General features: G+C 37.7%; 1 protein-coding gene and 1 pseudogene across 2 annotated transcripts in view; one reads left to right on the top strand and one right to left on the bottom strand.

Moving 5' to 3' along the window:
• DNAH11 (dynein axonemal heavy chain 11) overlaps positions 1-15,750 on the bottom strand; it is a 358,932-nt gene that overhangs the window by 55,354 nt on the left and 287,828 nt on the right. For both annotated transcript variants that reach the window (XM_042919849.1, XM_042919858.1), the window contains one exon: positions 8,691-8,895. In XM_042919849.1, coding sequence (XP_042775783.1) covers positions 8,691-8,895 — 205 coding nt within the window. The remainder of the gene's footprint in view (positions 1-8,690; positions 8,896-15,750) is intronic.
• LOC122208649 lies at positions 10,476-11,839 on the top strand (annotated as a pseudogene).

The raw sequence follows: 15,750 nt of genomic DNA, 5'->3' as shown, positions 1-15,750 counted from the left end.
TTTTTGGTCACACAGGAAAAAAAAAGGATGGAGGTCAGAAACTCACATCCACATAAAGGAAGAATGTCAGACAAAGAATAAATGAAGGTAAAAATTTTTTTCTGACTCTTAAGGGAACTGTTCAAACTAATACAGACAACAAGGTATTCAGTGATTATAACTTATGATAAATGAAATGAATGACAACAGTGTTACCAGAGATGGGAGGGAAGAAATGAGAAAACGTTAAAAGATACTTGTACTCCCTAGGAGGCAGTATCATAATGTGACTTGAAAATGGGCTTAGGTTACTTGTAAATGTATATAGTAAATACTAAAAAAACCCCACTACATAAAAAAAAAAAAAAAGAGGTATAACTTATATGCCGGGAGACCACAGGTAGTGGAATTATATGAAATGCTCAATTAAAACCAGAGAAGGCAGAAAGAAAAAAAAAAGCATGAAAAAAAAAAAAAGGGTAAGGAAGAGTACAGTAAATAAACAGTGACAAATATGGTAGATTTTAATCCAATTGCATCAATAATCTCTTTGTGAATTTTCTAAATACATCAATTAAAAGACACAGACTGACAAAATGGATCAAAAAAGTAGGACCCAACTGTCTACTTTCTAAAAGAAATCTACTCTGCTTAAAGTAAAGGGATGGAGAAAGTTACACCACTTACCGCTCAGCAAAAGAAAGCTGGAGCAGCTACATTAATTTCAGACAAAGTACACACGAGAACAAGGAAAATTATCCAGCACAAAGAGGAGAATTATATAATGATAAAGGGATCAATTCTCTTCAAAAAAAAATACAAATCTTTAGTGAGCATGTCTCTGACAACCAAGTGTCAAAATACAGGAGACAGAAACTGACAGAACTCCAAGAAGCACACAAGGCCACATTGCTGGAGAATTCAAAACTCCTGTATCTAGAATTAATGGATTCTGGTAGACAGAGAATCAGCAACAATATAGTTGAACCAAACAGCACTATTAACTGGATGTAAGTGACATTTATAGAATACAGTAAAACCTTGGATTGCGAGTAACTTGTTCTGCAAGTATTCCCTAAGATGATCAAACATTTCTAATAAATTTGAACCTGATAAAGGAACAATGTCTTGGAATACGAGTAGTGACCCCGAATGTCACATGATCACAAATGAGCAAACGGTTCTTCTCCCTCGTTCCCCCTGCCTCTCTCCCTGTGGGATTATGGGTGATCATCAAAGTAATGTTACATTTCCACAAAAATCCTCAAAAGGAGGCGAAAGCAAGTGTCACTGGATAGGTTCCTTGTTAAAGTTGCACAAAAAGAAAGAGATTCCATTGAGCCATCAGATAGGAGTGATTTCTTTAGTGCTAATGAAAGTCGTTTACACAGTAACCTTCTTTTGTCTTCCTCACACCAGCCACAAAGGTTCAAAGGTAAGTGCAGGTCAATTTGTTTATTTTTCCTTGCATTTTGTATTTTCTTTATTATTTTGTATTATATTACAGTATGTAAACATTTTTACATGAATATTTTTGGGTTGTGGAATGAATCATCTGAGTTTCCACTATTTCTTATGGGGAAATTTGCTTTGATAGACAAGTGCTTTGGATTACAAGCATGTTTCAGGAACAAATTATGCTTGCAAACCAAGGTTTTACTGTACTTTATCAAATAATAGCAGAGTACATATTTCTTTCAAGTTCACATAAAATATTCACATGATAAACCAAACTCTGAACCATAAAACACACCTGAAAAAGTTTTAAAAGAAAGAAATACTAAGTATACTCTCAAACCACAATGAAATCAAATAAGGAATTACTAAATGGAAAGATAGCTAGAAAACTCCCCAAGTATTTGGAGATTAAACAGCGTACTTCTCAATAACATGTAGGTGAAAGAAATCTCAAAAGACATTAAAAATATATCAAACTAAATAAAAATGAAAATACAATTTATCAAAATGTGTGAGATGAAGCAAAAGCAGTGCTGAGAGGAAAATTTGTAGCACTGAACACACAGTAGAAAAGAAGAAAGATCTAAAATTAATGATCTATGCTTTTACCTTAAGAAGCTAGTTAAAGAAAAGCAATATAAATATAAAGCAAGGAGATGAAAATAAACAATAAAAATTAGAGCAGGAATCAATAAAAATTAAAACAGGAAATCAATGGGGGAAAAATCATCAGCCAAAAGTTGATTCTTTACAAAAATCAACAAAATTTTTAGCCCTGGAGCCAGGCTAACCAAGAAAAAGAGAAAGCACTAATTACAATGTCAGAAATTAAAGAAGGGCCATCACTACTGACTCTATGGGCATTCAAGGATAATAAAAGGATATTATGAATGAGTTTATGCCCACAAATTTGATAATTTAGATGCAGTAGACCAATTTCTTGAAAGACACATCTACCGAGAACTCACACAAGGAAAAATAGATAATCTGAATGGGCCTATATTTAATTAAAAATTTGAATTGACAACAATCTTCCAAAAAAGAAAGCACCAGGCCCAGATGATTTCACTGATGAGTTTACCAAAGATTTAAGGAAGAAATGCTATCAACTTTCTACTATTTCTTCTAGAAAATAGAAGCAAAGGGAATACTTCCTAATTGTATGAGGTCCCCATTAGCCTAATATTGAAACCTGATAAAGCCATTTCAAGAAAAAACAAAACTATAGACCCAGTATCTTTCATGAACATATATGTAAAAATCCTCAACAATATATTAGCAAACAAAATCAAACACATGTGTGAAAAGAAATATATACCATAGTAAGTAGGATTTATTCCAGGTACGCAAGTCTGGTTCAACATTGAAAAGTCAAGTAATGTAATCCATTGTATCAAAAGGCTTAATAAAAAAATATGATATACCAATAGATGAATAAAAAACATCTGAAAAAATCCAACACTCATTTATGATAACGACTCCCAGAAAAGTAGAAATAGAGGTGAACTTCAACTTGATAGAGAACATCTAAAAATGAAACCTACATTCATTACATATTCCACTTAATGGTGATGAACTAGATGCTTTCCCCCCAAAACTGGAACTGGCACAAATATCTCTTTTCACCACTTCTATTCAACATTGTACTGAAAGTCTTAAACTAATTCAATAAAACAACAAAATAAATAAAATATATACAGAATGGGAATGGAAGAAATAAACAGTCTTTGTTCACACATGGCATGTTTGTCTTTGTAGAAATCCCCGAAGAATCAACAAAAACACTCCTAGCTAACAAGAGATTATAACAAAGCTGCAAGATACAGGGTTAATATACAAACCCCAACTGCTTTTCTATATGCTAGCAATGAACAATTGGAAATTAAAATGTATAGTACAATACCATTTACATTAGGAACAAAAAACTGAACTGCTTAGATAAAAATCTAGGAAAACATTGAAGATGTGTATGAAGAATTCTACCATGTTCTGATGAACGAAATCAAAGATCTAAAAAATGTAGACACAATTCATATTCATGATAGGAAAATCCAATATTGTTAAGATACCACATTTTCCTTTCTGTGATTCAACATACTATCAGTCAAAATCCCAGCACATTATTTTGTGGATACTGACAAACTGACTATAAAGTATACACAGAAAGGTATAAAATTCAGAAGAGCCAACAGTCAGCATATGGAAGAAAAATAAGTTGGAAGATTGACAATACTCACCTTAAAGACTTGCTATAAAGCTACCACTAATAAGGAAGGTATGGTATTCACAAAGTAGACAACAGATCCACAGAAATATGGTCTACTGGTCTCTGACAAGTAGCAAAGGCAATGCAAGGAGAAACGACAATTTTTTTAAACAAATGGTACCAAACAGCTGGGTATCCACATGCAAAAGAATGAAGCTGGATCCCTACCTCACACTGCAAACAAAAATTAACTCAAAATGGATCACAGACCTGAATGTAGGAACTAAAACCATAAAACTCCTAGAAGAAAACACAGAAGTAAATCTTCATAAACTTTTATGAGGCAACGGTTTCATAAATATGATATCAAAAGCACAAGCAACAAAGAAAAAAGAGATAAACTGGATTTCATCAAAATTAAAGTTAGGTGCTTCAGAAGACACGATCAATAAAGTGAAGACAACCCACAGAATGGGAGAAAATATTTTTGTATTATGTGCCCAATGAGAGTATAATATTAAAAAAACATAAAGACTCCTACAACACAATAAAAATAACCCAATTTTAAAAATGGGCATAAGATTTGAATAGATGTTTCTCCAAAGAGGACATATCAAACCAATAAATATATCAAAAGATGCTCAATTCCATTAGCCTGTAGGGAAAAGAACATCAAAACCATAGTGAAATACCACTTCACACGCATTAATGTGGCTATTAGCAAAAAGAGAGACAACAAGTGTTGGTGAAGATGTGAAGAAACTGGGTCTTTTACACATAGTTGGTAAAAATGTAAAATGGTCCAAGTGCTTTGAAAACAGTCTGGCAGTTCCTTAAGTGTTAAATGTAGAGTCAATATGTAACCTAGCAATTCTGCCGCTAGGCACATATGCAAGAGAATTGAAAAATATATGTCCACACAAGAACTTATGCATGAACATTCACAGAAGCATTAAGCATCATAGCCAAAAAGTGGAAACAACCTGAATATCCATCAACCCATGATGGCATAAATAAAATATGACACATATATATCTATACAATGAAATATTATTCAGATATAAAAAATGAAGAATTGGTATACACTACAACATGGATGTACCTTGAAAACATTATGCTAAGTGAAAGAAGCCATGTACAAAGGCCATATATTTAATGATTCCATTTATATGAAATGTCTAGAACAGGCAAATCTATAGGGGTAAAAGGAGATTAATGACTGTTACAAGGTAGGTGGGAGCAGACACTGGAGATTAACAGCTAATAAGCATTTATTTTTTTTGAGGTGCTGAAAATGTAGAATTGATACTCTGTGAATAACCTAATATACAATGAATTATACAATTAAAAAGGGTATGAGATTTAATGCAATCCCTATCAAAATACCAACAGCAATTTTCATAGAGCTAGGACAATGAATCCTAAAGTTTGTATGGAACCACAAAAGACCCCAAAGAGCCAAAGCAATCTTGAAAAGAAAACCAAAGCTGGAAGCATCATGACTCCAGACTTCAAGCTGTACTACAAAGCTGTAGTCATCAAGGTAATATGATACCAGCGCAAAACCAACACATAGACCAATGGAAAAGAATAAAAAACTCAGAAATGGACCCACAACTATATGGTCAACCAATCTTTGACAAAGCAAGAAAGAATATCCAATGGAAAAAAGACAGTCTCTTTAACAAATGGTGTTGGGAAAACTGGACAGCAACATACAGAAGAATGAAACTAGACCACTTTCTTATACCATACACAAAAGTAAACTCAAAATGGATGAAAGACCTAAACGTGAGACAGGAAACCATCAAAATCCTAGAAGAGAACATAGGCAGCAACCTTGCTGACCTCGGCCAGAGCAGCTTCTTACTAGACACATGTGTAGTCAGGGAAACAAAAGCAAACATGAAGTAATGGGTCTTTATCAAAAGAAAAAACTTCTGCACAGAGCAGGAGACAATCAATAAAAACTGGAAGGCAGCCTACAGAATGGGAAAAGATATTTGCAAATGACATATATGATAAAGGGTTAATAACCAGTATCTATAAAGAACTTATCAAACTCAACACCCAGAAAACAAATAACCCAGTTAAGAAATGGGCATGAGACTTGAACAGACGCTTTTCCAAAGAAGACATCCAGATGGACACATGAAAAGATGCTCAACATAATTCATCATCAGGGAAATACAAATCAAAACCACAATGAGATGCCGCCTTACACTGGTCAGAATGGCTAAAATTAACAACACAAACAACAAGTGTTGGCAAGGATGTGGAGAACGGAGAATCTCTAACACTGTTAGTGGGAATGCAAACTGGTGCAGCCACTCTGGAAAACAGTATGGAGGCTCCTCAAAAAGTTAAAAATAGAACTACCCTATGACCCATCAATTGCACTACTAGGTATTTACCCAGAGGATATGAAAATAGACTTAAAGGGGTACACGTACCCCTGTGTTTATAGCAGCATTATCAGCAATAGCCAAACTATGGAGGCAGCCCAAATGTCCATCAACTGATGAATAAAGAAGATGTGGTATATACAGACAATGGCCATCAAGAGGAATGAAACCTTGCCATTTGCAATGATGTGGATGGAGCCAGAGTATATTATATTAAGTGTAATAAGTCAGGCAGAGAAAAACAAATACCGTATGATTTCACTCATACATACAACTTAAACTTAAACAAAACCGATAAACATATAGAAAAGGGGGGAAAAGGTGGAAAACAAACCATAAGAGACTAGGATTAGAGAACAAACTGAAGGTTCGTGTAAGGAGGTGGGTGGGAGATGGGCTAAATGTGTGATGGGCATTAAGGAGGGCACTTGTGTTGAGCACTGGGTGTTATATGTAAGTGATGAATCACTAAATTCTATTCCTGAAAACAATATAACACTTTATGTTAACTAGAATTTCAATAACAGTTTGAGGGAAAAAAGGGTAGGTGAATTAAATCTCAATAAAACTTATAGAAAATAAGAAGAAATATTACTATGTCTTAATGAACAACATCGAATGGACATGTGTTATTGAAGCGGAACACTATTTTGTTTTGCTAAAAAATTTTTTTTAGTATGTATTTTGAGAAAGAGAGAGCACAAGCAGGGAAGGAGCAGAAAGAGAAGGAGAAGGAGAAGGAGAAGGAGAAGGAGAAGGAGAAGGAGAAGGAGAAGGAGAAGGAGAAGGAGAAGGAGAAGGAGAGGGAGAGAGAGAGAGAGAGAGAGAGAGAGAGAATATCCCAAGCAGGCTCCATGCTCAGCGCAGAGCCTGAAGAGGGGCTCCAATAATCTAAAATTATTCCAAAATAAATTAACATTTATTTTAAAAGCTTGCTTCTGATAAAAAAGTAGGGTAGAAAGGCAAAATATTGCTCATCACTGAAGCTAAATGATGCCAACATGGAAATTTGTAACTATTTTATGTGCATGTGTGAAAAATTCCATTATCTAAAGTAAAAGCATATAAAGAAATTAACCAGGGGTGCCTGGGAGGCTCAGTCAATTTAGTGTCCAACTCTTGATTTTGGCTCAGGGCATGATCTCACAGTTCGTGAGATCGAGCCCTAGGTTGGGCTCCATGCTGACAGCATGGGGCCTGGTTCAGATTCTCTCTCTGCCCCTCCCCTGCTCATGCTCTTTCCCTCAAAATAAATAAACTTAAAAAAAAGAAATTAACCAAACTGTCAAGAATTTGGGGGAAAAAAACATAAGTGTATTATCATAACAAGTCTATTTTTCTTTTCTTTTCTTTTCTTTTTATAGAGAGCATACGTGAATAAGGGAGAGGGGCAGAGGGAGAGAAAGAGAATCTTAAGCAAGCTCCACATTCAGCTCGGAGCCCAATGCGAGGCGTGATCCCATGACTGTGGGATCATGACCTGAACCAAAAATCAAGACTTGGATGCTTAGCCAACTGAGCAACCAGGTGCCTCAAGACTATTTTTTTTATATGGCCTTGGGGTGTTTCGAATGTAGACATGTTCCCTGTCCAAGTTGGCAGTTATGCACAAAGCAGCACCCCCGCGACTCTCTGAACATTGCCCTTGGGTCACTCAGGGCTGGCAGGTTGCAATGCCACTGAATGTGAGCACACCTGCCAGAAGACCTCAGGGAACCGTGCCCACTCACACCCAGCCTTGATCTCAGAGCTGTCTTTGGCTGACACAGAAATCAATCCAATTATAAGCCGTCTCAAATGGGGTCTGAACATGGGTGAGAATCCCTTGCAGGGGTTGGTAAAACAGATTGCTGGGCCTACCTCCAGAATCTCACATTTGGCAAGACCTGGTCTGTGGCTTGAGATTTTGCATTTCAGACCTCCAGCTGATCCTGATGTTCTGAGAATTACCATTTGAAAACTGTTAATTTACACCAGGAGCAGCAAACATCTTCCATAAAAGGCCAGACAGTAAATATCGTTGGTTTAGCAGGTCATACAGTCTCTGTAGCAACCACTCACCTCTACCATTGACTTCTTTCTACCTTTTCAGGCTTCCTCTGTTTTTTCGTTTGTTTGTGTTTTTTTTGTTTGTTTGTTTTTTTTGTTTTTTAGTTTTTTGTATTCAACCCTCATTTTAGTTATTTTCAGTATTTTTTAAAGTCAGTGTAAAGTCATACATTTTCCAGTAAGTGCTAATCATCACTAGCTATGAGCCTCTTGATTTTTCCCACCTTATTCTATTAGTCTTCTTTTTCTTTCTTTTGTCATGACTGAATTGGACTGTTATCACTGAACCTACCAGAACATGTATCTGCTTCTCTACTTCTGTTTTCCATGATTTATATGTCTCCTTATTTGTCCTAGTGACCTGCATCAAACCAGACCTACAGCTGCCCAACTCCTACCAGGGGCACGATACTAACTACTTTCTTTAACAGGAGTGCCCTTGAACCGTTTACTGTTCACATACATCCTCATTTTTCTTAATTAGACCATAAAGCTGTGGAGGGCAGGAATCCTGTCTTATACTCCTGTGTCTAAACACGGTAACTTGTGCAAAGCAGATAGTAAGTGTTGACACACAATTTCATAATTTTTACCTTAAGTTTCTCCAGATCTGGCCTTTCGATACTGACCACCTCTGCCAGGAGCTGGGCTTCTAGACCATCTTCTGTGACCGTGAAATTGAGGAGGGTTGTCTGAGCTTGCAATTCTGGCTGATAGTGAGGATTTGCCAGTTTTGTGTGAAGGATAAGGCGAAAGTTCCTGTTAAATTCACATTCTTTATCTCCAATCCTGATATATCTAAAGGGGTACAACACAAACATTCAGGAGAGTCCCATGAACCATAATTGATATTTTGGTGTCATTCCATTCCTTTATTCTGATAGTGTATCTAGGCTGTAAGACCAGGTGATTCAAAATTTTTCAGCTACTATCTCCCTGAAGTATAAAAGAAATTGGAATTATCTACTCAACCTCTACACAATTTTTTACATGCCAAATGGTGAAAACGGTACTCATCTCAAAGTCACTGTAACAAGAAAATTCAATACATTATATAAAGGTTGTATAACAACAAATGTTAGCTTCTATAATACTGTGATAAACCTTACATTAAACATTGTTATTCTTACAGGATAAAATGAGTATGTATTTGCATTTACTTGTGTGCGTATTAAGTGTATATATTCTTAAAATTTATATACATATTCAAAATACACATATACTTAAAATTACTTTGTATTTCAGTAGTTTTGGCACTGGCTCAAAAGCAAAGTTTAAGAAGTGTCCTGTGTGGAATGCATGGGGGTGGGATCTCAGCACGTTTCTGTCCTATATCCCTGTTCCCTTGGCACAGGGACCAGGAGCGTTGCACTTCATCCAAAGTATTCCAGTCAGAGTGAGTTTTCCTGGGACCTGGGATTGGAACAAAGAGCGGGAATCGGAAATAAAACCTATAAACTCATGTTGAAGTTCACCCTCTCCTCCTGGTAAACCACGCAGCAGAGAAAGACTTTCCTGGTTTCCCAAGGAAGATTAAACCAGTAATAGATTGAAGCATAACACAAAAGGAGCATGTTCTGGATTTTATGAGCTCCCAGGTCCCATCTTCCTGCCTGCCTTTTTAACTCAGCTGCCATGACACCCTGCAGCCTTGGGACACAGTCTTCATTTTGCTTAAGCTAGATGGAGGTGGCTTCTGCAATTACAAGCAAAGGTCTGAACGAATGCAGCCTCTCCCTGAGCGGAGGGCCTGACTTTTTTCTACCTCAGATACTGTGGAGTAACATGTAAGGACTTCATCATGAGGGCTCTGTTGCCCTCTGGGTTCTGGAAGGGCTTTGGTCAATGGAAGCACTAGTAAGAGATCGCAGCACAGGAGAGGGAGTTCAGCGTACATCTTCCCTGCCTCAGCGCCATGGTCTGGCGAAGACTGTGTCCTGCTATGACCAGATTCCAGGTTTGGGACAGTCTCCTTCCCCACAACTCCACTCACAGGACCAAGTAACACCTTCAGGCTTAGAGGTGGTAATGGCTTCTGGCTGATGCAAGTCCTTGCTTGCTTGGACTCTTCTGCGGGGTTCCTTTACCCTTCCCTCTGAAAATTCTTTCTGTATTAGTCACTGTTAATTCTATTAAAAACTTCCAAGCTGTTTTATGGCTTTTTTTCCCCCCCTGCTGGGAACCTTCTCCAGTAGTGGGAGTTTTTAAATTCATGTGACAAATCACAAATATTGAAACTTCTCCAACTTTTCCATCAGAGGTTCAAACTGTACTGGAGTGGGAACTTTCCAGAACGCTCGCTGAAAAGTGGAGGAGCGGCGGCTGCCTGAGCTGCGCCCAGCAACGCGCTCCTTCCCACTCCCCCACACCGACCTCGGCCCCCTCACCGGCTGTAGAAAATGGTGAAAGAAACTACTTACTATGATGTTTTGGGGGTCAAACCCAATGCCACCCAGGAAGAATTGAAAAAGGCTTACAGGAAATTGGCTTTGAAGTACCACCCTGACAAGAATCCAAATGAAGGTGAGAAGTTTAAACAGATTTCTCAAGCTTATGAAGTGCTCTCTGATGCGAAGAAAAGGGAATTATATGACAAAGGAGGAGAACAGGCAATTAAAGAAGGTGGAGCAGGTGGTGGTTTTGGCTCCCCCATGGACATCTTTGATATGTTTTTTGGAGGAGGAGGAAGGATGCAGAGAGAAAGGAGAGGTAAAAATGTTGTGCATCAGCTCTCTGTAACCTTAGAAGATTTTTATAATGGTGCAACAAGAAAACTAGCTCTGCAAAAGAATGTGATTTGCAACAAATGTGAAGGCCGAGGTGGTAAGAAAGGAGCGGTAGAATGTTGTCCCAATTGCCGAGGTACTGGAATGCAAATAAGAATTCATCAGATAGGACCTGGAATGGTTCAGCAAATTCAATCTGTGTGCATGGAGTGCCAGGGCCATGGGGAACGGATCAGTCCTAAAGATAGATGTAAAAGCTGCAATGGAAGGAAGATAGTTTGAGAAAAGAAGATTCTAGAAGTTCATATTGACAAAGGCATGAAAGATGGCCAGAAGATAACATTCCATGGTGAAGGAGACCAAGAACCTGGACTGGAACCAGGAGATATTATCATTGTTTTAGATCAGAAGGACCATGCTGTTTTTACTAGGCGAGGAGAGGATCTTTTCATGTGTATGGACATACAGCTGGTTGAAGCACTGTGCAGCTTTCAAAAGCCAATATCTACTCTAGACAACAGAACCATTGTCATTACCTCTCATCCAGGTCAGATTGTCAAGCATGGAGATATCAAGTGTGTGCTGAATGAAGGCATGCCAATTTATCGTAGACCATACGAAAAGGGTCGCCTAATCATCGAATTTAAGGTAAACTTCCCTGAGAATGGCTTTCTCTCTCCTGATAAACTGTCTTTGCTGGAAAAACTCCTACCTGAGAGGAAGGAAGTAGAAGAGACTGATGAAATGGACCAGGTAGAACTGGTGGACTTTGATCCAAATCAGGAAAGAAGGCGCCATTACAATGGAGAAGCATATGAGGATGATGAACATCACCCTAGGGGAGGTGTTCAGTGTCAGACCTCTTAATGGGGCCAGTGAAGAACACTGCTGGCATTTTATATGCAGTAGTGAACGAATGAAGGACTATAATCATAGCTCACTACTTGCTATTACTGTTTTTGTTTTAATATTCAACTATAGTAGTGTTTTAAAAGTTAAATGAAGAATAAAAAATATAAAAGCTCAAAACAAACAAACAAACAAACAAACAAACAAACAAACAAAAAACTGTACTGGAGTAAAAATGCACGTAAGAAGCCTAGGAGTGAGCCCAAAACAAAGAGCATCTTCTCAGCCTATTTTAATTACAAAATTCTGCATTCTTTCATACTTAAGTGTATAAAGTAGTTTAATTGTAGATGAATCCTAATGATGATAGACTTTTATCCAAAAGCCGTATTATCTTTAATGTAAATATAGTATTTTTAAAAAATCACTGACTTACAGGTAAAATGTTATTTCACTAAATTTATCAATTTTGGAAAATTGGATGAATTAAAAGAGACATTGAACAGTAAGTTCAGCATTAAGGCAACATTCCTTTTTATTACAATGCCTCAATGTTTGTAACAACTTTTCTTTAAACGTGAGGAGAGATGCCCAAAATTTGTAATGTGGCAGTATTTTAGGTTGCTGTTGGTGAATGTTTCCTAATTGTATTTTACTCTGGGATTAGTCTCTTGGGTCACATGGTAAGGAAAGGACTTCAGAACCAATGGCCATTTAATCTGAGTAGGAACATTGTTATGAAACAATTTTCGTGGGTAAAGATTATTTAAAAAGTCATAGTATTCTTAAATTGCTAAAGCTTTAATCACAAAATCACTCTTAATCACTAAAGCTTTAGTCACTACAGCTCAGAACCTTAAAATATTGAGAAGATTCATTACTTCTCATCTTCATCGAACTCTCAAGTTTTGTTTGCATTGCATAAATCTTATATTTGAAACAAAGACTTTCAGTTTCTGATGAAGTGTCTAAGTTTGAAAACGATCTGCCCAAGAAGTCACCTTTGGAGACATTCTTTATTAAGTTAAATGGTGAATTCATTCATGTCACCTAGTCTTGGGTTGTTTTTACTGTGTCAAGACTTCCTACTCTTTAATATTTTTTTCTAGAAGGATGAAGAGCAATTTAGGTAGCACATGTCTTCTGAAACAGTAGATAACTGTATAATATAGCTCCCTTTAAAAAAATACATAAATAAAAAGAGTATTCACATCACCATTAAAGAGAAACACTGAGACAGAAAAAAGATGAATGAGCCACAGGCCAAATGTTTTATAAATGAACAAGACAGCAGCTGTTGGTGTATCCAGTGAGCACAGTGGCCCCATGCCCTTGTTCCACAGGTCATGGCAATGACACCATCTGTTCACATGTTTGCAAGTATTTTCCAGTTGATATCATGCTCATTAAAGTAATCATGTACCTTACTGATAATTTCTTCTGTTATTTGTATTTGTAGTAAAAAATGTTACAACCATTCAGTCACTCAACAAACAGTTATTGAACATCTACACCATGCCAAGCTCTCGGAGAGTGGCAAAGGCCGTGGGCATAAAAGAGAAACAGGCAGGGTCTCTGTTCTCACAAACATCATTACTTCACTCTCTCATATTAGGCATTATGAGTATAAAATATTACATACCAATGCAGCCACTCATCTACTTAGTCTGTTCAATAAATGAATACACATTAGGTGCCTACAATGTGATGGCCATATCAAGATCAAAGATCTGCCCAACTAAAACACAGGGAAAGAATGCGAATAGACATTCCTCTAACGATGATACACAAATGGCCAGTAAGCATCTGAAAAGATGTTCAACACCATTAGTCATCAGGGAAATGCAAACCAAAGCCCCAGTGAGGTGCCACTTCACATCCACTGCAAGGCTATAATACACAACAACAACAAAAACGCAGGGCACCTGGCTGGCTTAGCCGAAAAAGCATGCTACTCTTGATCTTGGGGTCGTGAGTTTGAGTCCCCTGTTGGGGGGGATTACTTTAATAAATTACTTACAGTTTCTCACAATCTTAAACACACAGCTACCATTTAACCAAGCTATTCTGCTCCAAGATCCCAAAGAATGAAAACACAGGTCCACTTAAGATCTATACACAAAGGTTCATAGCAGTGTTATTCCTAATAGCCAAATGGGGGGAAAAATCCAAATGCCTGTAAACTCAAGAATAAACCAACTATAGAGCGTCCAAACAAAGGAATGTTACTCGGCAACAAAAAGGAAAGAAGTACTGATAATGCCTAACGTGGATGAACTTTGAAAAGACTGTGCCAAGTAAAAGCAGGTAGCCACACAGGACCACATATTTTATGATTCAACTTACAGGAAACGTCCAGAATGGGCACATCTGTAGAGACAGAAAGGACACGAGTGGGTGCCCAAGAGTCTCAGCCTAAAACCGTAGTAATGGCTGCCCAGTGCGTGCATATATGGAAACCCACTTACTTGTGCACTTTATATGATGAAATTGCACAGTATGTGAATAATAACAGTGCTACCAAGAAAGACAAAAACAACAAAAAGCTATCAAAAGGTCAGTTCGTACCATATGGGCTTTTAGCAACCCGTAAGGTAAGGAACTGTGCTGATAACTGGTTTCTCAGACGCTCATGCTTTTGAGCACAGTGAGGCATGTCACAGGATGGTCTTCTATGACAAGGCTATCTTTCTTAGTTAACCCACTTCTTGTTGACTGAAGACATATTCAACCACATCTTTGTTCAGAACAAAATTTTTCCCATTGCTTGAATTTCTCTTTCCAAGGGTTCCCAAAACTGATCTCAAAAGTAGCTTTGAGAACTTCTTTCTTCACTAGCACTATTCACTGCATTACCATTACCCTAAGCTTCAGGATTTACAGGACTGGCTTTTAAAGGAACTTTCAAGAATGAAGGTTTCATGTAATTACTATGCCTCGGTTCTCATATGTAAGCAGGATTCAAACTGATACTCATTTGTATCATCACAGTAATAAAACCCATACTTGAATAAACCTCTGGTGCTTCTTGGGATTTTCTGATTACGGCTCCATCTTGGTTTCAATTCATTCCTTCTCAGAGCAGTATTTCAGAAATGCCAGGTCTGTCACAACCTTCCTTGATTTTAGATTCAATTTTCCCTAATTTGCTTATGAATTTTTACTGGATTTGAGTTCATACTTCATAAACTTCTGGTTTTAACCACTAACCTTTAGCCCCAGATAAAAAGAGAATGTAAACTTTTTTATAATTTACAAAATTGTATTTAGGGGAGCCTGGGTGGCTCAGTCGGTTAAGCATCCGACTTTGGTTCAGGTCATGATCTCACGGTTCATGAGTTCAAGCCCCACCTCAGGCTCTGTGCTGACACCTCACAGCCTTCTTTGGATTCTGTGTCTCCCTCTCTCTCTGTCCCTCCCCCATTTGCACGCAGTCTTTCTCTCTCTCAAACATAAACACCGAAAAAATTTAAAAATAAAAGGAAAATTAAAAATTGCATTTAAATGAAGAACACTGAACAAACCAACTCCACCATTTCCCTCATTGTTGTATACTTATATCTCGGTGTCACAGGCTGAGGAACTGAGGTGACAAGTCAGTTTAATTTCGAGGTCTATATGTGAGGGTGTGTATATTGTCCACATGTGAAAATCAAAACAAGCCTCCACAAGACGTCTAACTTACTTTTGGAAGTTCTAGGTGGTCAGGCCTCAGGGAGAAAGCTCTCTAGAGCAGGGACTGGAGAACTGTTTCTATCAAGGGCCAGAGAGCAAATACTTCAGGTTTTGTGGGCCATATACATCTTTCTCAAATACTCATGTTTGTTGACAACCCTTTAAAAACCATTCTTACCTCATGGGTTGCATCAGGACAGGTTGTTCACCCTCTCGCCACTCTCGAAGATCACGCGGTTAGGGCTATGAATGTAATCTCCTCCAGGGAAACGGCAGCTAATCCCACTCGACTTCCCAGTAACACCACGCTACGATTTTTCCCATCAGCTACTACACATAACATTGCTCCCCTCCATAGGCTTTCATGAAAAAAAGTGTGAGACTGGCCAACATGAAGCATGTG

This window comes from Panthera leo, chromosome A2 (genome assembly GCF_018350215.1).
Source record: "Panthera leo isolate Ple1 chromosome A2, P.leo_Ple1_pat1.1, whole genome shotgun sequence".
NCBI lineage: Eukaryota > Metazoa > Chordata > Mammalia > Carnivora > Felidae > Panthera > Panthera leo.
This window is presented reverse-complemented; position numbering and strand designations above follow the sequence as displayed.